The 22,499-nt window shown below is 45.4% G+C and overlaps 1 protein-coding gene across 1 annotated transcript in view; it reads left to right on the top strand.

Annotated features, from left to right (window-relative positions):
- Positions 1-22,499, top strand: part of PEX14 (peroxisomal biogenesis factor 14) — a 150,050-nt gene that overhangs the window by 111,673 nt on the left and 15,878 nt on the right. Inside the window, exons 7-10 of the mRNA XM_079987163.1 lie at positions 1,341-1,438; positions 6,437-6,528; positions 9,113-14,622; positions 21,499-21,649. Coding sequence (XP_079843289.1) covers positions 1,341-1,438; positions 6,437-6,528; positions 9,113-9,581 — 659 coding nt within the window. The 3' untranslated portion in view covers positions 9,582-14,622; positions 21,499-21,649. The remainder of the gene's footprint in view (positions 1-1,340; positions 1,439-6,436; positions 6,529-9,112; positions 14,623-21,498; positions 21,650-22,499) is intronic.

Genomic DNA, 22,499 nt, shown 5'->3' on the forward strand with positions numbered 1-22,499 from the left:
GCCACAACTGAGTTTTCTTTCCTGGAGACGAGGGGTGGTGAGGAGAATGTATCCAGAGAAGGAATCTTTCCCCCATCTGCTATATTCACGTAAATGACTTTTAACCGGCCCTTTGCCTAGAACATACGAACAACCCTGATGGATCAGGCCAGCATCTTGTCCAGCATCCTGTTCTCACAGTGGCCACCCAGGTGCCTCAATAGGAAGCCCGCTAAGCAGGACCGAAGCACAAGAGAACTCTCCCCTCCTGCGGCTTCCAGCAACTGGTATTCAGCAGAATTACTGCCTTTGACTCTGGAGGCAGAGCATAGCCATTATGGCTAGTAGCCATTAATAGCCTTGTCCTCCAGGAATTTGTCCAATCCCCTTTTAAAGACATCAAAGCTGTTGGCTGCTATTGCCTTCCCCAGGAGTCCTTTGTTTTGGTTTGTCCTGACTCTTCCAACCATCAGCTTCATTGGATGTCCATCTCTCCTAGCCTTATGAGAGAGGGAGAAAAAAACAACAACTTTTCTCTGCTTTCTCCATGCCGTGCATAATTATTTGATTCATGTGCTGTTGTAAGAGCATAGATGCAGAGCACAGGAGCATCTTCTAAAGCGGGGGAAAGATAACTGCTACTTTTGAATTGCCCAGCAATAAAACCGCTAGCACGTTTTTTGCAAAGCTAAGCAGGGTTTCAAATTGAATGGAAGAACACATGTTGAGATTTCTGCATTGCAGGGGGTTGGACTAGATGACCCGTGGGACCCCTTCGAACCCTACAGTTCTATGATTCTGTGTTGTTTTCCCAATCTCCCAATAGGGTAAGGGCTGTAGCTCAGCGGTAGAGCACCTGTCTTGCATGCAGGAGGTTTCTTGTTCAGTCCCATTCAGTGTATTTTGCGCATCTATTCCTTCTTTGCTGCTGCCGCTTATTCCAGGAGTGTTGTCCTCTTCCAAACCATATACAGACCTCAAGCGCGAAGGAGAGCTTCCCCCCATGCAGTTCAGAGGTAGATAAATGACACCGAGGCTGCGCGAGTTCAGGGAGACAGTGCAAATCATAAACTGATATAATTAGAAGGGAGAGGTTTTGGATAGATATACTGTGGGCTTATAGACACCTATACAAAGGGAAGATAAAGTAGAAATAGGGGAGGTTAGATAACAGTGCAGGTAGATTACCCATGGCGTTGATAAATTATAAGCGGTTCGGGCAAGCAAAAGCCACTGATAAATTAGACGTAGAAAGAACGGAGGCATCTTGTAGTTGGACATCAGAACACTTTTTTAAAAAGGAGTCTCTGCGTTTCTTGCGATCTCATTTCCCCCTCTGTTTCCTTCCTCTTTTAAAACAGTGACTCAACTTCAGACAACTTTAGCTTCTGTCCAGGAACTTCTAATCCAACAGCAGCAGAAAATCCAGGAGCTCACTCAAGAACTGGCTTCCTCCAAGGTATCTCTCATCACCCTTTACCCTTTCGATAACTGCAAAAACGGGTCCTTAAACAGCTTGCAAAAGCAATTGCCACGAAATATGCTGCAGTGGCTTTTTTTAAAAAAAGAAGAAGGATTTGACAGGTGTTTGAAGGGGAGTTAAGCCCATCAGCAGTTGCTGGGGAGCACGATCAATGTACCGCATCCGTGTTTTAAATCAGGCTTACTAAAAGCCAGGGCAGGCATTCATGCAGAGATGCAGCGGGCAGCCTCCTTTCTGCTTAGTGTTCCCAGCTCCCAGGAGCCTTTAGTCCAGGCATGTGGAACCTCTGATCCATCAGATCTTGCTGGACTACAATTCTCATCATCCCTGGTCTTTGGCCACGCAGGCTGCAGGGAGTTGGTAGAAACATCTGGAGGGCACAAATGCTGCCCTAAATAATTTGGTGCCAGGAGAAAGGGAATCCAGCCTCCCAAGCCCCCATTCACTCATTTTTCCTTTGGGGAGACAGAAGGTCTTGCTGGTGGCCTGGAGCCAGCCAGGAAATTGGGAGACTCTCTCTTCTAAGTCTGAGAAGTGTTAAGATCAAGAGCATATGTTACGCTTTAAGGAGAGAAAAGGAGCTTGTTGGGATGGGGAGTCTTTCAAAATTCCTCCTCCTCCTCCCTCTTTCTTCTTCTTTCTTCTTTCTAAAGCCCTCCTCTGAAAATAGTGACACGTGCTGCTGTTTATACAATATAATGTGTATGTGTGCATTCCCCCCCCCCATTTCATAGCATTCATATACTAGATTGCAACAAAACCTTAAAGTGCTTTACATTTGTTTTGTTTTTTTTAAAAATTAGTCAACGAAAGGCCGTTGAAAGCACTTATTTAAAAATTATTTAAAAACCAATTGGCAGTAGGGAGGAAAAGAACATGTCAGCATTCTGTGTGTCCAGATAGGATTTGCCTAAACATAAACGTTTCAAGCAGGCACTGAAAAGTATACGGTGTACATCAATAGGCAGGGAGTTCCAAAGTTTAGGTGGATTTCGTTGGGCTATAGTTCCCATCATCCTCCCTGACCATTGGGCATGCTGGCTGCATTTGGGAGTTGCAGTCCAACGTCTAGAAGCTGCCAGGTTGGGAAGTCTTCCCTAAACTTTAGCAGTTAAAAACAACAAAAACCCCAACCATAGTTTTTTCAGCTGTGCTCTTTAAGTTTTTATGTCGGCTTTTCATTTTTTTTTTTAATAATATTTATTTAAAAATTTCCAGAATAAAAAGGAAAGATAGCAAGAAAGAAAGAAAAAACAAATATGATTTACACTTGGTTTCAGTGGCATCTTTCCCGGACTCCCCCCCTCCCCCTCTTGTATTCCATTTCCCTTAAATTGATTCCACAGATTCTTACCCCAAATTTTAAAACCTTATTTATAATTTTAAATAACCCATTTATTCCAAATTAATTTATCTTATTTATCTTAATGAACCATTTCTCCTTATATTTTATATAATTCCCTAAGATCGACCCCATTTCCCTTCCACGAATTCCCCTATTTTCAAACAACAAACATGAAAAAAGAAAAGAAAGAAATAATATATAATTTTACAGCCTTTGGATTCCAAATCTCCCCCCCCCCCATTCCCCGGTTCCAATCCCCAAAGTTCATCCATTGTCTACTGCCAGCCTGGTGTTTCCACGTCTTTATCTCAACTCCACTTTGCCGTCTTTTGATAGCTTTTAATTTCAGAAAGTCCAATCTCGAAAAAACTCTCAGAAAAAGTCATTGTTCTTCCATCCAGACCTCTATGTTTAAGAGTCTAACTTAAATTCTATTTCTTGGTCCTTTTAAAGTCTGGATGTTCCAAATACTCCGGCTTCAAATTTGGTCCAGCTCTTATTCCTCAGGTTGCTTTTTCCTGTTCTGCTGCAGAAACCTTCTAATTCAGAAACTTCTTGTTCTCCACAGAGGCTTTTGTTATTCAGGAACATAACTTGCGTCAAGTCCCTTCCTTTCTTCAATAGATAAATCCATTGTCTCCTTTAGTATAGAAACCTCTGTAGACAAAATAATGCTTCGTTTTTGCAGCTTTCCCAAGAGATAACAGATCCTGCTCAAATTCATAGTATTTTCCCACTTGCTGCTACTGTTGCAATGTCCCAGCCTCCCTCTAGAGGGAATATGGTAACTTAATTTCTTTCAAAATCAGACCCAAAAGTCAAATAACTTGTTGCCTTTATTTCCAATAATTTATGTCCAAATTGTAACAAATCTAACCAGCAAAGCCATCGTAACAAAGTTCTCTTTTATTTTCCTGCTTTGACAGCTACTTTGACAGCTGTCAAAGTTTCTGTGTCTCTTCACCAGTCTCTCATAGCGGATCGTTCCCGGTTCCCGGGGGGGGGGGGTTGCATTTTAGTTCCCACAAATCAGTCTTCTCCTCCAGCACAATTATTGTAATTTCCCTTCGTGAAGTTAAAAAATTTTCTCAGGTAAACAAGTTCATCTCTCGATCTTAGTTGTCAAATCCTTGCGTTGAGCCATCTACAACGGGGGGGGGGGGGGCGGACTTCCTTTTTGCACTCTCCCCGCTCGCTCCAAATTCAAAGATCAAATTTCCCTTTTAAGTCCAATCAATTTACTCACGGGTTGTTCCTTTTAGTCCAAATCCGAAATTTTCAAAGAAGAAGTCGTTGCTCTCCGCCGAATGGCATGCGGCTTCGCTGGGCAGGGGAAGCATTGGACTCACAGCACCACACCCCCCCCCGTCACCCGCTCCGCAGCCTTTAAAAAGGCTCCTTCGCGGGTCGGGGGGGGGCGCAAACGGTGCCCGCCGAGTCACCAAGTCCATGGGCATCTCCGCCCATGGTTTTTGAGGGTCCCCGCGTCGCCGGCACGGCAGGACCCGACCCCTACCCAGCCGACTCCCTCCGGAGCTCGGAGGGAGTCCGCCATTCGGTGATGGCGCCGACCCGGAAGCCTTTTATGTCGGCTTTTCAGACTCCTGCTGACATGCTGTAAAAAATGAAAAAGAAGCGCTTTAAGTAATTAAAAGGAAAAAAGAAAAGCCTGCTACTTTCATTTGTGTGTATGTGTGTGTGTGTGTGTGTGTGTGTAGGCTTGAATTTTCTACCACTTTTGTTTCTGGGGTTTTTGTTTTTGTTTTTTGTTGTTGTGGCTGTTTAAAAGAAGCTGGCTTAGCCATAGTTTTTTCAGCTGTGCTCTTTAAGTTTTTATGTCGGCTTTTCAGACTCCTGCTGACATGCTGTAAAAAATGAAAAAGAAGGGCTTTAAGTAATTAAAAGGAAAAAAGAAAAGCCTGCTACATTCATTTGTGTGTGTGTGTGTGTGTGTGTGTGTGTGTGTGTGTGTGTGTAGAGGCTTGAATTTTCTACCACTTTTGTTTCTGGGGTTTTTGTTTTTGTTTTTTGTTGTTGTGGCTGTTTAAAAGAAGCTGGCTTAAAAAGCCCCAGATGTCAGGTTTTTATTTCTTAAATCCTGCAGCATCTGGCACCATATGTGTTTTGGAAATCCGAATCCCTTTTGCACAGGCCAGCAAGTGGAAACCACTCTCTGCTCCTTTAATATGCTTCTGCAGTTTTCAAAGGGCTCCAAGAGAGAGCGAGCCAAAAACAGTGGCTTGTGGATTCCCCACTGCCTCAGAGGCTCAGGGAGTGGCAGCCTCCATGGGGAACACATCTGTGCCTGGGTTGTCAGCTACTATGGAGCTGAGCCTGTCGCTGCCAGAAAGGCAGGCTGGGGGGGGGGGGCTGTAATGGTTGCTGCCAAAGCAGCAGCAGCAGCTCCAAGCAAGATGATGTGAGCTGAGACTTAGATAGCCCATCCAAGGATTACACCTGGCATGGATGGACTTCAGGGTTTCTGGATCACCACTTAAAACAAAACAACAACTTGAAGCCCAAGGATGAAGGAATGGCTTTGGCTTAGTGGCTAAGCACCTGTCTTGCATGCAGAAGGCCCCAAGGTTCATTCTCCAGGTAGGGCTGGGTGTCGTCGTCCCCTCCCCGAGACCGTACAAGGATTACACCTGGCATGGATGGACGTCAGAGTTGCAGGATCCCCATTCTTAAAAACACAAACACACTCTGGAACCCTGAGGATCAGGAAATGACCATAGCTTAGTGGAAGGACACCTGTCTTGCATGCAGAAGGTCCCAGATTCAATCTCCATGGGATGTGATGTCCCTGATCTGAGGCCCTGGAGAGCTGGTTCCAGTCAATGCAGACAGTACTGAGATAGGTGGATCCGTTTTCTGACTCAGTCCAATCCAGTATAAAACAGCTTCTTGTATGTTGCTATGTCTTAAGCGAAGGGTTGTAGCTCAGTGGTAGAGCATCTGCTTTGCATGCAGAAGGTCCCCAGGTTCCTCAGTGGCAAAACGATGGCTTATGGGCGGAACCTGTTGCCTCCTTCACCCCTGAGCCTTGCACTGCAACCACTTGTGACAACTGGTTATAGTTATGCCAGAGTTATTGCAAGTTCAGGGATACTAACTCTCCACCCCACAAAAAGCCCTTTACTGTTGTTGCTATGGTTAGAAAACTATGAGTTAGAACACTTTGGGGTTAGTTAAGGGCGGGCGGGCAGGCAGGCTTGCAGGGTATACCTTAAAAACACCCCCCCCCAAAAAAAAAAAATTTCCACCAGGCAGATCCTGGTGCAAAAGTCCTGTGGTTGGAGAGCTCAAGGTAATTCCATGCACAAATTCCTACAACCATTACGCACTCTGGAGTGGCACTGTCTCATTTCACTCCCTCTTTGGCCTTCAATAAAAATTGTTTCTTTTAAAACAAAATCTAGGCAAGCCAGTCCTCATGTGCTGCCCCCTAACTTCTAGCTGTTGTGGCGGAAACATCTGCCTGCAACCTTTATGATTCCTTTGAAAGACAAACAATGCCGTCCTCGGAAATGCTTTTGAGAGCCTGTGTTCTTGGGATACTTTCTCTTGAGGAGAGTGCACGTCTGAGTTCACCTGCCTTTGACCAAGACTTCCTCTTTGCACCCTAGGCCACGACGTCCACTAACTGGATCCTGGAATCTCAGAATATCAACGAGCTGAAGTCGGAGATTTATTCATTAAAAGGGCTGCTTCTAAACAGGTATGCAATAATACAGAACCAAAAGAACCTAGGGAGAGACTGGCAGCAGGAACAGGCTAATGGCCCATCTGAGTCCAGCATCCTCTTCCCTCTCAGTGGCCATCCCAGTGCCTGTAGGAAACACGCAAGCAGGATTCAAACACAACAACACTCTACCCCTCTTGGAGGAAGTTCTAAGGGGACAATTTCTCAATAATGCAACCCACAGACCCACTGGGCCTCTCTGCAAACCTGTCATTCTTTTTTCCTGTGCTTATACAGTGGTGCCTCGCAAGACGAAAAGAATCCGTTCCGCGAGTCTCTTCGTCTAGCGGTTTTTTCGTCTTGCGAAGCAAGCCCATTGACGGCTTAGCGGATTAGCGCTATTAGCGGTTTAGCGGCTTTTAGCGGTTTATCGGCTTATCGGATTAGCGGCTTAGAAAAGGGGGGGGGAAGGGGGGGGAAACCCGCAGGAACTCGCAAGACATTTTCGTCTTGCGAAGCAAGCCCATAGGAAATTCGTTTTGCAAAGCACCTCCAAAACGGAAAACTCTTTCGTCTAGCGAGTTTTCCGTCTTGCGAGGCATTCGTCTTGCGGGGTACCACTGTATACTGCTTGATACCAAAACAGTCTCTAAGTGATTTACCAACAGATTAACAAATCATAGGGGTTGCATCCAGTGTTAGTCCTGCTCAAAGTATACCCATTGAAATTAATAGACACAAGTGACTATCTTAGGCCTGTTAATTTCAGTGGGTAGATCCATTGAAAACATGAAGTGAGGTCCATTAATTTCAGTGGGTCTGCTCGGAATAAAACCTAGTTCAATGCCACCTAGTGGGTCTATTCTGAGCAGGACTTAGTGGGAGCAGAGGAGGGTTCTCGCTCCTGTGCTGCAGCATTCTGTACTAGCTGTGGTTTCCAGGGCAGGGGCAGCCCCACAGAGTGAATTGCAGTAATCCAGATACCAATGTCTGAACTCTTGCTGTCATACCTTCCCAGTCCAAGAATAGTTGGAGCTGCCCTACCCAGGCATAGCTGGTCCCAGGCCCTTCTCTATTCAGGGAGGGAGCTGGACTTTAGGAGCTGGCTAATGAATCTAGCATCTTCAGAGTCTGCCTCCTCCCCCTACCCCTCACTGCTGTCACTGGTTCTTAAAAAAACAACCATTGGGATATGTGGGGTGATGCACTGTATGTCTAAAGGAGAGGTGGAGATTCTTGTTCAGCCCAAGGGCCACATTCCCTTCTGGGCAACTTTCCAGGAGCCACATGCCAGTAGTGGGTGGGGCTAGAGGCAAAAGTGGGCAGAGCAATGGATGTACCTTTGTGCAGTAGGTTGGTTTGTACATACACACTCACACACAACTCTGTGTCCTCTATGCAGGCAAGCAAGAGGCATTTATCACCGTTCAAGGACACATTTCCAGCCAGGCAGAGACACTCAAGGAGCGTACAAAGCACAGCCAGTGTGGGGTGTGGCTAGGAAGAGAGGGTGTGGCCTGGGGAGGGTACCAAGGGCCAAACGGAGAGGACTGGAGGGCCACATTTTGCCCCCGGGCCTGGGATTTCCTCTCTGGCCTAAACCTATTTCTCATGCAGAACTCTATTGCTCTGTTGCTGCCAGCAATTGCTAGGTGAGCCAAACAAGGACACCCGTGCTCTTGTCTGTGTGTCCGCAAAGGGACATCTCATCATTAACAGGAAATTCATTGTCGCCATTGGGGTGTGTGTGTATATGTGTGTATTAATGCAGCTGTGGAGATAAGTGCTTTTGGAAAATATATTTCTTAAAATAAATAAACAGAACCAGCCAGCTCAAGCCCTCCCTTTGCAGCAAAGCAAGAGGCCGTGACACCGCAGCCAAGGAGAAAAGCCTCCAAATTGAATTTCTTGATAGCATTTACGATACTGGTGAATAATGCGGAGCGTTTGCTCGTTTGCATGCAGAGGAGGCGGCGGACGCTTCCGATACGGGGTTTCTTCCAGCTTTGCCAAGAGGGTCAGACATCCTCCCGTTTTCATTCCACCTCTGGAAATCCCTACATGTCCCTGACACTACATAGGGCTTGTCTAAGAAACAGCTCCTAGCCTACAATAGTGACTAACACAGTGTTCTGGGTTAACAGCCGGCCATGGAAGCCTGTTGGGGATTCCTGAATGCAGGTGTGGGGGGTGATCTCAGGCCCATGGGACAAATGCAGCCTCTCCAGGCCTCTCTATCTGGCACCCAGGCCTCTGGCATCCCCTCTCTCCAGGCCTTGCTTCCTCACTGGTCCTGCTGTGCACGCTTCTTGATTATTTATGCCTGGCTGGAACATGTCATTGAACTCTGATAATGCCTCTTGCTTGCCTGAATGGGGGATAGAGAGAGGGGTTTGTGTGTTTGCAGAACCTCTGGCATTTGCATGACTGGAAGGTGGCCTACTGTACAAAGGTAAGAATCACTCACTTGTGATCTGGTCCTGCTTGTGAATTTCTCATTGGTGCATCTGGTTGGCGGCTGTGAGAACAGGAGCTCTTCTTAGGTCCTTTATGAACGAGGAGCGATTCAGCAGGTCATGGAGCTGGATCTAAGCTGCTCTGTTTCTTCCCTTCCTCCCAGGAGGCAGTTCCCTCCCTCTCCATCTGCGCCTAAAATCCCATCCTGGCAGATCCCGGTGAAGCCCTCCTCGCCCTCCAACCCCGTAACCAACAACCACAACACCAGCAGCGACATCTCCCCCGTCAGCAACGAGTCCAACTCCTCCTCGCCCGTGAAGGAGAACCACAGCCCTGAAGGGCCCAAGGTCAGCTGCCACCTGCTGGGCCCTGAGGAAGAGGGTGAGGCGCTGATCGACCTCAAGGGGCAGGTCCGGATGGAGGTCCAAGGGGAGGAGGAGAAGCGGGAGGGCCAAGGCGATGAGGAGGGGGAGGAGGAAGAGGACGAAGACGACGATGTCAGCCATGTAGACGAGGAAGAATGTGTGGACGTCCAGACGGAGGACCGGCGAGGAGGCGATGGGCAAATCAACGAGCAAGTCGAAAAGCTACGGAGGCCCGAGGGAGCCAGCAACGAGAACGAAATTGACTAGTGTGGCTGGGGAGGGGTGCCACCTGCTCAACCCTCACCCTCCGTACCTCTTGGCCATGCTCTGTTCCTCGGGCCTCTCTCCCTGCCCAGTGATTTCTCCCCGTCTCGCCTCTGTGATTCAACACAAGTAGCGTTGTGACCATCTTGCAAACCAAGCAGCCTGTGGGCCAAGGTCTGAGCAGCCCCTCACCCGCTGGTTCCGCTTTCCAGTGGCTCCCCTTTATTTCACGCTACAAGCCACTCTTCCCTCACATTGCACCTCCCAAAGGGGCTTGGTTGCCACTCGGCCCACACCGCAGCCAGAGAAATGGGCCTCCTTGCTGACAACATAACACAAATCCAAATATCAAACGATGGACTCAGGTTCCATCCTGTCTGTTCCTAAACTCTCTTCCTCTCCGGCAACCATCTAACTCAACTAACATCCCCTTTGCAAACAAAGAGTGGGGGCTACTGCCTTCTGAGTGACTCCCCAGAGCCACCGGTGGGATACCTGTCTCTCTCCCTCTTGTGACCTATTTCCTCCCCACTCCCTAGTTCAGTTACAGATTGAAAAAACATCCCCACCTTTTATGAAACGCAAATGTTTTTTGTGGGGTTCCCAGATTCTCTTGCTTCCATTTCATTTCTGAACAAAGCGGTTGTCTTCTGAAGATCCCCTAACTCCCTCTTTTTCCTAGGGTTGTGAGCTAAGTTCTACTAAGAGTAGACCCACAGAAATTAATGGGCCTAAGTTAATTATGCCTATTAATTCCCATGGGTCTCCACTGAGTAGGACTAGAATGGGAGACAGTTTCTTGGGAACAATAGTGTGGCATGTTTGCTGGCAGCGTGATTTGCTACATTAGAGGGAGCAATTCTGTGAAGGCTTGGGTTGTTGGCCCAGTTTCTTAACATCTCTTGCCCCATCCAAAAAAATGCCCTGTGCCTGAGGCTTAGCTCTGCTGCTCCCCCTTCCTCTCTCTCTCTCTCTCTCATGCTTTACTCCTCTTTTTCTCCCTTTCTTCATGAGTCCTCATTTCTCTTTGCTGTTAAATGCCTAAAGCAAGCTCATGATTTTCCCTGAAGAAGGAAAAGGTACCGAGCCCAGTTCCCGTTCTGTCTCCTTCCCAGTTCCAGCATAGGTCCTTGGCGTGACCATTGACTGCTCAGTTCTTCTAAGTCAATTTCAGGGAGCTCTCCTGACATTCCTGAACTACAATTCCCATTAGCCCCAGCAAGCATGGGCAATGGTCTGGGACAATGGGAGTTGGCTTTTAGCAACATCTGGAGGGCCAAAGGTTTCCCATTCCTGGTAGCTGGAAGCTCTGTCCAGAAATGAAGCTCCCTGTCAGGTCTCTGCATGAGTAGCTGCTCTGACTTTTATGAAGACCGGTTTAAACAGTAGATGGGGCAGCTGTGGCCTTCCAGGTGTTGTTAAACGCTAGGCCCCTGTCAGCCCCAGCCAGCATAAGAGCTGAGCAACACCTGGAGGTTCAGAGGTTCCCCATCCCTTTTCCAAGTCATTGGGCCTGAACAAAGGAAACAAGGAGGCACTTTGCCCCTCAGATCTGCCAGGCAGAGTTCACAATCTTTGTGTGGAGGCCTGTTCCTTGCACCTGTGTCACCCTTCTTCCCCGCATCCACCCCCCCCCATCCCTCTTGCCCACCTCACTTTTGCCTTACTGCAGGGATGGGAAAGAGTACAACTTCACTGAACTACAATTCCCATCATCCTCCCCTGACCACTGGCTGCTGCTACAGGGGCTGATGGGAACTGAAGCCCAAAAACATCATGGAGGGCTATGAAGGTCCTCAACCCACATCCCTGCCTTATTGGGTGGAGTAAATGGTCCAGCGATGTCCGGTCTCTGTTCACTTTTTCATTCAAAGAAAGAGAGGAAAAATATATAGATAGATATTTAAAAGAGCCTCGATTCCTGTTAACTAACATCTCTCGGGTCTCTCACTGCCTCCTCATCCTCACCAAGAGGCGAAACCGAAAAAAATGTGCTTGTCCGTGTGATCATGTATAGAATCCAACTATAAAATATGATTGTATATAATTGTAATAAATATGAGTTACCACTATTTAACGCCGGGCGCTTTGCTGCTATGGCTGTAGTTTATTTTTCTTCCTTTTTTGAAATCGCCTGCCTGTTTTCAGCTGGGAACAGAGGTAGGATGGATTCCAGAACCGAATCCTCTTTAGGAAAAAAGAAAAGTCGGGGAAGGAGTGTAGTTCGCTGCTGTTAAATATCTTTAAAAGTAAACAGATTTCATGTCCAAACCACAATTAGCTCCACACTCTTCACTTAAGGAGCAGCTCAGACAAGGGACATGGAGCTACCTCCTTATTATTGCCTCTGAAAATGCGCTTTTTGCAACTGTGTTCCACGGTCCAAACAGTTGACTTTCGTTTTTAACTGTTCAAGTGATTTAACCTCATTTTGATTAGTGTGAGGAGGTTCCAGGCAGTTTTTGTACTCTTTTAAAGAAGAATTGGTCTCCTGTTTTGCTTATGGGAACATTTATTTATGTTCACACAATTAGCCTACGGAACTCATTTCCACAAGGTGTGAGGCTAAGGTCACAAGCTTAGATGGCTCCGTACTGAATTAGGCAAGCCCATGGAGGATAGGTATGCCAGTGGTTATGACTGCTAACAAAGCAACAAGTTTCTAGCGCTTACATAAGTGAAATTGACCTTGAAAATATTGGCACAGACGCCTGCTGAAATCTCACAGGACGGAGGGGGTGACAAATAAGATTCTCGTTGGGTGGAGGACTAAGGTTCCTGTGCTAGGTATTGTTCCTTTTCACAACTTACGAACCTAACAATAAATTGTAGGGGGAAACTTTTAAAAAAAGAAAGCCATAGAGAACAGTATTGCAAATTAATTGGATTTGAGTAATTCATACAGCCACAAAATTAGGAATTATAGGAAACTGTCATACCAGATCAGAGTATTTGTCTTTCCAGCCCAGGATCGTCTGTTCTGACTGGCAGTCACTCTCTGAGGGTCTCAGGCACATAAGGGTCCAACTGGATATGCCAAGGATTGAACCTGGGACCTTCTGCATGGCATATATATGTGCTCTCTATCACCAAGCTATGACTTTTTCCTTAAATCACAGGAATACAGGCCTTATACGCATTCAAAGCATTGGTCTGTCTAGCTCAGTATTGTTTACACTGGTTGGCAGCAGTCCTTCAGGGTTTTCAAAGAAGGGACATTCCTAGCCCTACCTGGAGATGCCCGGGACTGACTGCATTGCAAAGCCTGTCTGCCTCTGCCACTCAGTTGAGGTCCCTCCCCAAAATCCCTGATGTGGAATTTTAATTACCACGAGCACACAAGACACACAGCACTGCATCTCTCCAGAGGCAAGGAGCATCAGGGACAATTTGTGATATTCCTTGGTATGGTGAAGCTACTTCCTTTGTGGCCCGGGAGCACTTCAAAAGTTTAGTGTACGGCACATGTAAATTTAGCAGTGTCCTCACTTAGCAGAATTATTTGCCCTCTTTAAAAGAAATGAGTGATTCCTGGATCTTTCCCCCACTGCGTCTGGTACACGGTGACATTTTCATGCTTATGGGGCGAGAGAAGGGACCTTTCCATGACTGTATTTAGACCTGTTATTGAATGCAGTGATTTCTCATTCCTTAAATGGACGAATATCTTTCCCAGGAGTCTCAGTCTCTCTCTCTCTCTCTCTCTCTCCCCCCCCCCTCTCCTTTTAACGCTCATGAAGAACATTACATTTAGCTAAAACAAGGCAAATTTTGAAGGGTGTTTGAAAGTAAAAGCTTTCCTCAGAAGATTCCCCCCGCCTGCCCTGCTTTGTCTCTCACAAGCCAAGAATCTTTTGTCAGATGGAAACAACAGGACCAGAACGCAAAGAAGGTCTCATGATGAAAATGCATTGTCCCGTCAGTGCCCACTTTATATACATAGAAGGATTTGAAAATAGCTGCCTGGACAACGGCAGTCGCTTGGAGAATGTGGAAAATTATGTTGGGGAAGTATTTGAAAAGGGTGACTTACGAGGTTTACAATACAAACAGGATAATTTTGCTCCTACTGTTTCCACTGGATAGTAGGTACCAAAGAACCATTTAAACAGGGGTTTTTAATTTTATTTTTTAAGGAGAAAGACTTTGGTTCTTACTTCCTTGGTTGAAAGCCTTTAATACAAATACAGTGGTGTTTTTTTTTTCTGGGGGTACTACGCACACCCTTAAACATTTTGTGAATCTTTTTATTTTTGTCCATTTACTGTATTTATTTTTCTGGATTTGAACTATAAAATGGTGATTTTCTTGAATCAAAATGAGAATACCCCTAAACATTTTTAAAGGAAAAAAAGCATTGCTTTTATACATACAAAATCCAATTAGTGACCACATCTCATAGTTATATTGGGAAAGGAGCCTCTGAACTCTCCTCAGTCTCTGGTTCGCTTACCTGGGGTGAATTACTTAATAGCAGGTAAAAAATTGACTAGGGGCTGAGGGCCTTTCAATTTCTCCATCTTGGGAAAATTTCCCATGGGGGTCCCAAGATGGTTAATTGTAATGGGAGGGTAGGGAGCTGCCTTAACATTCCACACTATCTGATGAAGGGGTGGAACATCTTCCTCCATGAGGAAAGGTTATGACATTTGGGCCTTTTTAGTTTAGAGAAAAGGTAAGTAGAAGGAGACATGATAGAGGTGTACAGAACTATGGGTAGGTATGTAAAAAGTGGACAGAGGAAACGTCCCTGTCCCCCCATAACACTAGAACTCGGCGACATCTAATTGTGCTGAATGCTTGGAAATTCAGGACACATAAAGTCCTTCACACTGTGTAGCGAAACCTATGGAACTTGCTGCCACATGAAGTTGTGATAAGCCACCAAGAGGTTTAGACAATTCCATGGATGGCTACTAGCCACAGTGCCTATGTTCTACCTCTGAATGCCAGGTGCTTGAAATCACTCAGGTCTCGCTTCTGAGCTTCTCATCAGCAACTGGTTGGCTGCTATGTGAACAGGATGCTGGACAAGACACAGCAGGTGGGTCTTCTTAATGTTCTTATGTCCAGTGTTCCCAGAGAACCTGTGGCTCTTCTGATATTGCTGGACTACACCTCCCATTATCCCATTGTCCGTGGTGGCTGGGGCCGATTGGAGTTGTAGTCTAATCATATCCCGAGGGCTGCAGGTTCCCCATGGGATTATACCCCAGACCTTCTCTTCATAAAACGTATGTTCAACATCTGAGTGATGAGTGAAGCCTACTTGTGTGGAATTCTGAATTATTCCATATGACCTGATCTGCAAGGAGTAGCTGTGACTCGTGCACCTATATAGATTCTTCCCTGTTGGGCCTGTTTCTTTAAGCTTTAAAAGGCTCAAAGGCCTGGCCTTTAGTTGCTAGCCATCCTTCTTTGTGAGCCTATAGGTCAGGGATCAGCAAACTTTTTCAGTAGGGAGCCAGTCCACTGTCCCTCAGACCTCGTGAGGGGCCGGGCTATATTTTTTTCAGGGGGGGGGGGAATGAACAAATTCCTATGCCCCACAAATAACCCAGAGATGCATTTTAAATAAAGGGTCACATTCTACTAATGTAAAAACACTCTGATTCCCGGACCATCCTCGGGCTGGATTTAGAAGGCGATTGGGCCGGATCCGGTCCCCGGGCCTTAGTTCGCCTACCCATGCTATAGGTCCTTAATTATTCTGGTTCCAGAGGGGGGAAAGCACCTTTTCTAACACTACAGAATGGACAGCCTTGGTCTGGTAAGGTTTGGGGGCTTTAATTATGATGCTTGAATTTTTTTAATTAATTTTTTTTAGGTTTGTTGCTGCTATATTTATCTTATTTTGTGCATTGTTTATTTGTTACATTTATTATTTATTTGTTATATCCTACCTTTCCTCTAATGAACTTGAGGCAGCATGCAAGGTTTTGTCCTCCCACTCCTATTTTATCCTCAAAACAACCTTTAGAGGTAGGCTAGATTGAGAGATGGTTACTCAGTTCAGGAGCACCCACCTACATGTTTGTGTAAACTACTTTGAAGAGCAAAGTAGCCCTCTTGTGGCTACTGAAAGGCTATCTTGTGCCTCCCAACATCGTTAATAGCTCTTTCAGCATGTATGATCAAGAGTTCTTCAATATTTCACTCCCTCAGTAGGTTACAATAGTTAAGGTTTCTTAAATCACGCTTTGGAATGCATAAGGTTCTTCATGATAAATACATACTGAGCACCTTCGAGTTTATTAATGCTTTTAAAAACATGCTGTGATGTCCAACGATAATAAATACCACTCCTGTCTGATGGTTTTTCCATATGGGATTCAGCTGCATGATTCAATTGATTAGGATTTTCCCCACACTGGCTCTGCAGAAACTAGGGTTGTGTTGCAGCAGCCCTCCCAGGCACTTGTTTCTTCTTCTTAATTGATGATTGACGAAGAAACATAATTCACAAGCTCTCCCATATTGGCTACACAGCAGGTCAATTCCTCACGGAAAGGGCTGTAGCTTAGGGGTCAAGCCTCCGCTTTGCATGCAGAATCTGGCATCTCCGCGTACAGCTGGCCATGTCTCTGTCTGAAAACCTGGGCAGCCACTGCCAGTCAGTGTAGACAATACTGAGCTAGATGGACAAACGGTCTGACTCTGTATAAGGCCACTTTCTAAGATCTTATGAAACATGTTGACAGCCAATTTCTACAACCAGCCAGGAGCTTATTTCTACCAAGGCTGAACTGAGCTGCAGGCAGATGTTGGGCGTGTTACCAACACCAGTGAAGAGTTTTATGTGCCGTGAAGCCTGGCCTGTTCTCCACGGTTCATATAAAAAACCAGGCCACATCTGCACCATCCATTTAAAGCAGTATTATACCACTTTAAATGGTTGTGGCTTCCTGCAAAGAATCCTGGGATCCTGCTGCCTGAGTCAGTTGTTTCACCTTGCCTCATGGGTGGACCAGCCCTGCTTGAGCTTCTCAAAATGAGCATCGCTTCCTGACAGACCTGGAGTAGCTATTGTCCTAGGCCTTAGCCTGACACTCTAATCACTGTCTGGAGGGCACCATCTTGGCCATCCCTGCCTGGGTGGCAAAGTGCCCCAAGTTGGTGGAGCAGCGCAGCACCTGTTGATTTTCCGCCTGACAACACTGCTGCTGTGACCGGGGCGGGGGCGGGGGCGGGGAGGAGAGTATCAAATGGCCCACTGTTGTTGCCACAAAACCTGGGCTTGGACCCTGGCAGGAAAAAAACAATAAGTAGCAGGGGGAAGCAACTCGGAAACAAAATTAAACAGGACAAGCAAGGGGCAATTGCTTGTGTAATGGGAATCCTGAATTGTGTGTGATTAGCTGTGCTTCTCAGCTGAGGGGAACACACCACCAATACAATCTCATCCCCCACTAAAGGGAGCAAACATTAACCTAATAAAGGCAGGCAGCTGGACTGAAGGGGGAAAACCAACTCTTTAGAGCGGAGGGGGAAGCTTTCCTTCCATTAGAAAAATAATATATTTTATCCAAATAAGGTAAAAATATTTGAAATGGGGCAGAAGTGAGCACGAAGCGGGCCTTTCTAGAAAAGGAGATTTCTCCAACTCTCAGCAACCCACTTTTATTTTTGTAGTTTTGCAGCTTGTCTTTTGGGACAAGCAATCTACACACACACTCACACTTTGCAGGGTTGTGGGTAATAAGCAGGACTTTTGAGATAATATCTCCCTCTTTCTCTTTTCTCAACCCCCCCCCCCACTTCTTTATAGAGTTTCACCCTTCAGCAACATTTGGAGGTTCAGTCACAAACATATATCCCTCACTAAATAGTCTATGTGGATCAATTAGTTAAAAATTAATGGTTATATATTTTTCATAAGCGGGTATGATTTTGGGGAGAGTAAAAGCTCTCCTCACATGACAGAAGCATTGAAGAGAAAAGCGATGACAAACCTAGACAGCATCTTAAAAAGCAGAGACATCACCTTGCCAACAAAGGTAGAATCATAGAATCATAGAGTTGGAAGAGACCCCAAGGGCCATCGTGTCCAACCCCCTGCCAAGCAGGAAACACCATCAGAGCACTCCTGACATATGGTTGTCAAGCCTCTGCTTAAAGACCTCCAAAGAAGGAGACTCCACCACACTCCTTGGCAGCAAATTCCACTGTCGAACAGCTCTTACTGTCAGGAAGTTCTTCCTAATGTTTAGGTGGAATCTTCTTTCTTGTAGTTTGGTCCATATAGTTAAAGCTGTGGTTTTCCCAGTAGTGATATATGGAAGTGAGAGCTGGACCATAAAGAAGGCTGATCGCTGAAGAATTGATGCTTTTGAATTATGGTGCTGGAGGAGACTCTTGAGAGTCCCATAGACGGCAAGAAGATCAAACCTATCCATTCTGAAGGAAATCAGCCCTGAGTGCACACTGGAAGGACAGATCGTGAAGCTGAGGCTCCAATACTTTGGCCACCTCATGAGAAGAGAAGACTCCCTGAAAAAGACCCTGATGTTGGGCAAGATTGCGGGCACAAGGAGAAGGGGACGACAGAGGACGAGATGGTTGGACAGTGTTCTCGAAGCTACCAGCATGAGTTTGACCAAACTGCGGGAGGCAGTGGAAGACAGGAGTGCCTGGCGTGCTCTGGTCCATGGGGTCATGAAGAGTCGGACACGACTAAACGACTAAACAACAACAGTGGAGGGTTATTAATCAAGATGCTGAAAACTGAAGCTATATTTCATTATCTATATTTTCATAAGTTGGTACATTATGATTTTTCTGTCAGGGTCTTTCTTTGCACAAAGAAGTTTGAAAAGTAGTCCTTTGGGTGATTATTCAAGATGGCGTCACATGTTCTAAAAATGGAGGTTCTCTTGCTTGCTGCCTCATGAGGTGATTTGAGAGAACTGCATGGAGTCCTGAGGAGAACCCATGCTTCTTCTAAGAAAAGAGGAGTTTAAAATCAAATAAAGTTCATAGAAATGCATTTGGGTGAAGGAGAGGCAAGGCTCTCAATCCTTGTGTAATAAAGAACTCCCTTTTCCTCTGGGCTGAGGTAACTTTCTGAGGAAATCTTAACAGAGTTTGAGAAGGTTATGCAAATGTATTACTGGCCTCACTCCATGTTTTAAACTTTAAAAAAGGTATTTATTGATGTCCAGGGCCTGTTCACCGGGGCGGGGGGGGGGGGGGTTGTCAGCGGATGAGGACAGTGTCCATTTCAATTTGCTCTGAAATGGTCATGTAGGAAATGGCTTTAACCTCTTCTGAATGTGAGGAGAGGGGCCAGGCAAATCTGTCCTAAATCCATTTTCTCTGATAGAAACTCCCATCCAAATCCATAGGATTGAACTTTAAAGGAAGCCTGCTCAGTACACCAAACTTTTTTTTTTTTTTAAATCCAATTTACGGCCCTTTTTTTTTTTTGCATGTGAAAATGTTTTATTCTAGTAACTACAGAGATCTGGAGATCAGGAATGGGGGATGGGTGAAGAGTCATTTTATGGGCGAGCAAATTTGCTCCCCCCTCTCACACACACGCTTTGCCACCGTCAAGAAAATAGCAGCCTTCTTTTTGGGAGGGGAGCTTTGTCTGTTGCATTTGGACAGGGTGTCTCTCATGTGGGGGGTAGTATATTGATGAGGTGCTGCTTTTGGAGAAGTTGGGCAATGTGAACTCTCAGCCATGTCTGTGAAGGGGGGGGAGAGGGAAGAGAGACTCCTTAGCTGGCCTGTCAGATAAATCTTCTGCTGTTTACTTAAATCCTCAGCGTTTCTTCAGTTTGTTTGTTTAAAAAAAGTCCCTGCCAAAAAGTGGGGGAAAGCCGTCCTTGTTCAGTCTTGCAGTCTTGGATTCAAGGACAATTGCATGGCCTTGGGATTCTTCATTCCCCGCTCGGGCTCTCAGGTGTACATATGTATGTGTGTGTGTGTGTGTGTACACACACACAGTGTGTTTGAAATCTCCTTACAGGAAATAAGGTGCTTCTTCCTCTCTTCCAAAATAAGTAGCTAGCTAAACTCTTCCAAAAGGTGTGTGAGAGAGTGAGATTGATTGTTTCTATGCTTATTTTGAATTCCAAGAAAGAGTGCTTTATTTTATTTTAATATATTTTTTATTAAGCAATTTCAACATACCAAATTATCAATCCAAATAATCAATTACCGGTACAATATTCCCCCCCCCCGGCTATCCCTTCTGCTTCCTCCACACCAAGGACTTTCCTCAGCTCCCCTCTCTGATTTATTTGCACATATTATTCTCTGCATGTTATAACATTGTACATATCTTTGCCTTGTCTATCAGATATTCAACTATTTCTAGCTGAATAGTTGAACAAGAAAGAGTGTTTTAGAGCATGTACAGAAGGCTTCTTGTTTCTAGCCATGACCAGCCCCACTGGGGTTTAGGTGACAAAAAGACTCAGCTGAGCCTCCAGCATTTACAGTGCTGGAGAGAACAACTGCAATTGTTAGGAAATAGTACTCGCTTTCTGATTTGTGTTTCCAGAACTTGTGCACTTAATTTTGTTTTATTCCATTTTTAAAAAAATATTTACCCCACCTTTTGACTTTAGGGTCCCAAGCCAGCTTATGAAATTCATCATAATCAGTGACATAAGATGAAATATTTCCCACTACTATATTACTGTATGTTTTTCCTCTGTGGCACAGTTCTAAAGATATTGCTTCATAAAATGAATTAGTAACATAATTGTTGGATTCACAATATGACTCAAATTTGGGAAGCTGCAAAGTTGTAATTAACTTTTTTTCCAGGAGATTATCCCCAGGAATCACAGCTATCTATCCACCTACCTACCCGTGATGTGGGATTTCGGGGAGGGGGGAGGTTATCCCCAGGAATCACAGCTATCTATCCACCTACCTACCTACCCGTGATGTGGGATTTCAGGGAGGGGGGGGGGTTAAATCAGGGTCAATTAATTTGTATTGGAATTCTTTTGCATTAGAAAAAAAATCTAATGCCCTAGAGAGTGCTCTAATTTTTAGGACCCACCTTATTTCTGAGATTGTAAATTGTTTTAATCTGTTTTTAACATTGTGTTTTAATTGTTGCAACCCACCTTGAGACCTTAGGGTGAAGGGCGGGGAATTATTATTATTATTATTATTTAGTAATGTATGTATATAATATTATATATACTAAATAGTTTCTATTTAACATTTAAACTACATTAAGTGTGATTTGTGGAACATTGTGGAACAGCCTACACACCTAGGCTGAATAAAGTATTTAAGTTCAACCAGCTTTGGTTATTAAAAAAAAAAGAAGTATTTCTGATACTGTACTTTTGTCAGATTAACATGGTCCCCATTGCTACTTCTGTTTACTTTATAGTAAAGCTATCCCAGCAGTGAGCCCTGACACACCAGTCACGGGATTTGTAGTATAGACTCCCTAGCTAAGCAAGTGTGGGGTTGCTGGTCCTTGTTTGGATGGGTAAATAGCTCATGGATCTTTTGTTTTGCAGCATATTCATTTATTGCCATTTATACACTCCTTCCCCAGTTAACTGTTCCCAAAGTACCTTATAATTAAACCCCAGCACAAAATGGGCAAAATCTTAGTGCTGGATTGATAGTATGTCTGTCTCTCCATAATGGTTGATGACCTCATAATGCAGATTGTAGACTCTTCCAATCACAGGGAGGGCAGTTTAACTGGCGAGGGGCAGAAGAAATGGATGGGGAAGATACCAGCCCACGGCCGTCTCGTAGTTCCGCAGAATTTGCTGGATCCAGCAGCTGGAAAAGCTGATTTTAATTTTCTGTAAGTAGATCAGTGAGGTCGTGGGTAGTTCTCATTATTCAGGCACATGCCATGGCCGCTCTGCAAGTTCCTGGGTCCTTCTGACCTCTGCGGCTCCTGTGATTGGCTGTGATTGGCCTCTTTCAGATTCAGCAAGGAGGTGTTAGTGACCTCCACATGCCTTACTCCCTTCTCCCAGAAGGGATTGGGTCCAAAGGGAGAGGCAACCAAACGGGCACAGGCAGCAGCTGACAAGCAGCGGAGAAGATGGGCGTTCTTGAGAAAAGGAGACCCACAGGTAGCCCCCCCCCCAAGGTTTTGTTAAAATACTGGAACAGGCATTAAAAACTGGATCCCCAGTAGACAAAAGCAGTTCAGTTTAAATATTTGATTCGGAGGAGGAGCGGGTGCGGGGAGGGAATCAGTGAAACGCACTTAAGATGAAATCCTGTATCAGTTTACCTGGGAGTAAACCAGGTAGGCATGTATCTGATTGCACTGCTAATATGGTTTAAATGTTATATTCAAGCAAATCCAATGTTTTGGGGTTGTATCCAACCGAGGTCCTACTCAGAGCAGACCCTGTGACATGAATGGGCCTATGTAAGGCATGACCATTAACTTCACTAGGTCTACTCTGAGTAGGACCAGCATTGGATGCAGCCCTTGTAAATTTTAGCACTTCACCTCACCCATTAGAGGCAGCCTCCACTGCCTACTGTGTTGGAAAGTGGTTCAGGTGTTCCCAATACAGACCCAATTAAAATGACCTTCTCCCACAGGCAGGTGGTTCTATAACAAGGGGCTCCTATGGACGCACACAGAAGGTTAGTCTCTGTTAAATGACTGGTAGGCCTTCATCCAAATGTATATTTTTTGGGGTGTGAGTTGAGAGTCAGTGTGGTATAGTGGCTAGTGTTGGATTAGGACCAGTGGGCAGCTAGGATTCAGATCCACACTAGGTCATAAACCTCCCTGGGTCACCTTGGGCCAGCCAGCATCTCTCAGCCTAATCTACTTCACAGGGTAGTTGTGAGGATAAGGAGGGAAATGTTTATTTGAGCAGCTGGGAGGAAAGATGGGATATAAAAGTAGGATTTTTGTGTAAGTAGGGCCTCCAATTTTAATCCAGGAGGTGGAATCCCGCC

The sequence above is a fragment of the Podarcis cretensis genome, assembly GCF_951804945.1.
Source record: "Podarcis cretensis genome assembly, chromosome: 8".
NCBI classification, from domain to species: Eukaryota; Metazoa; Chordata; class Lepidosauria; order Squamata; family Lacertidae; genus Podarcis; species Podarcis cretensis.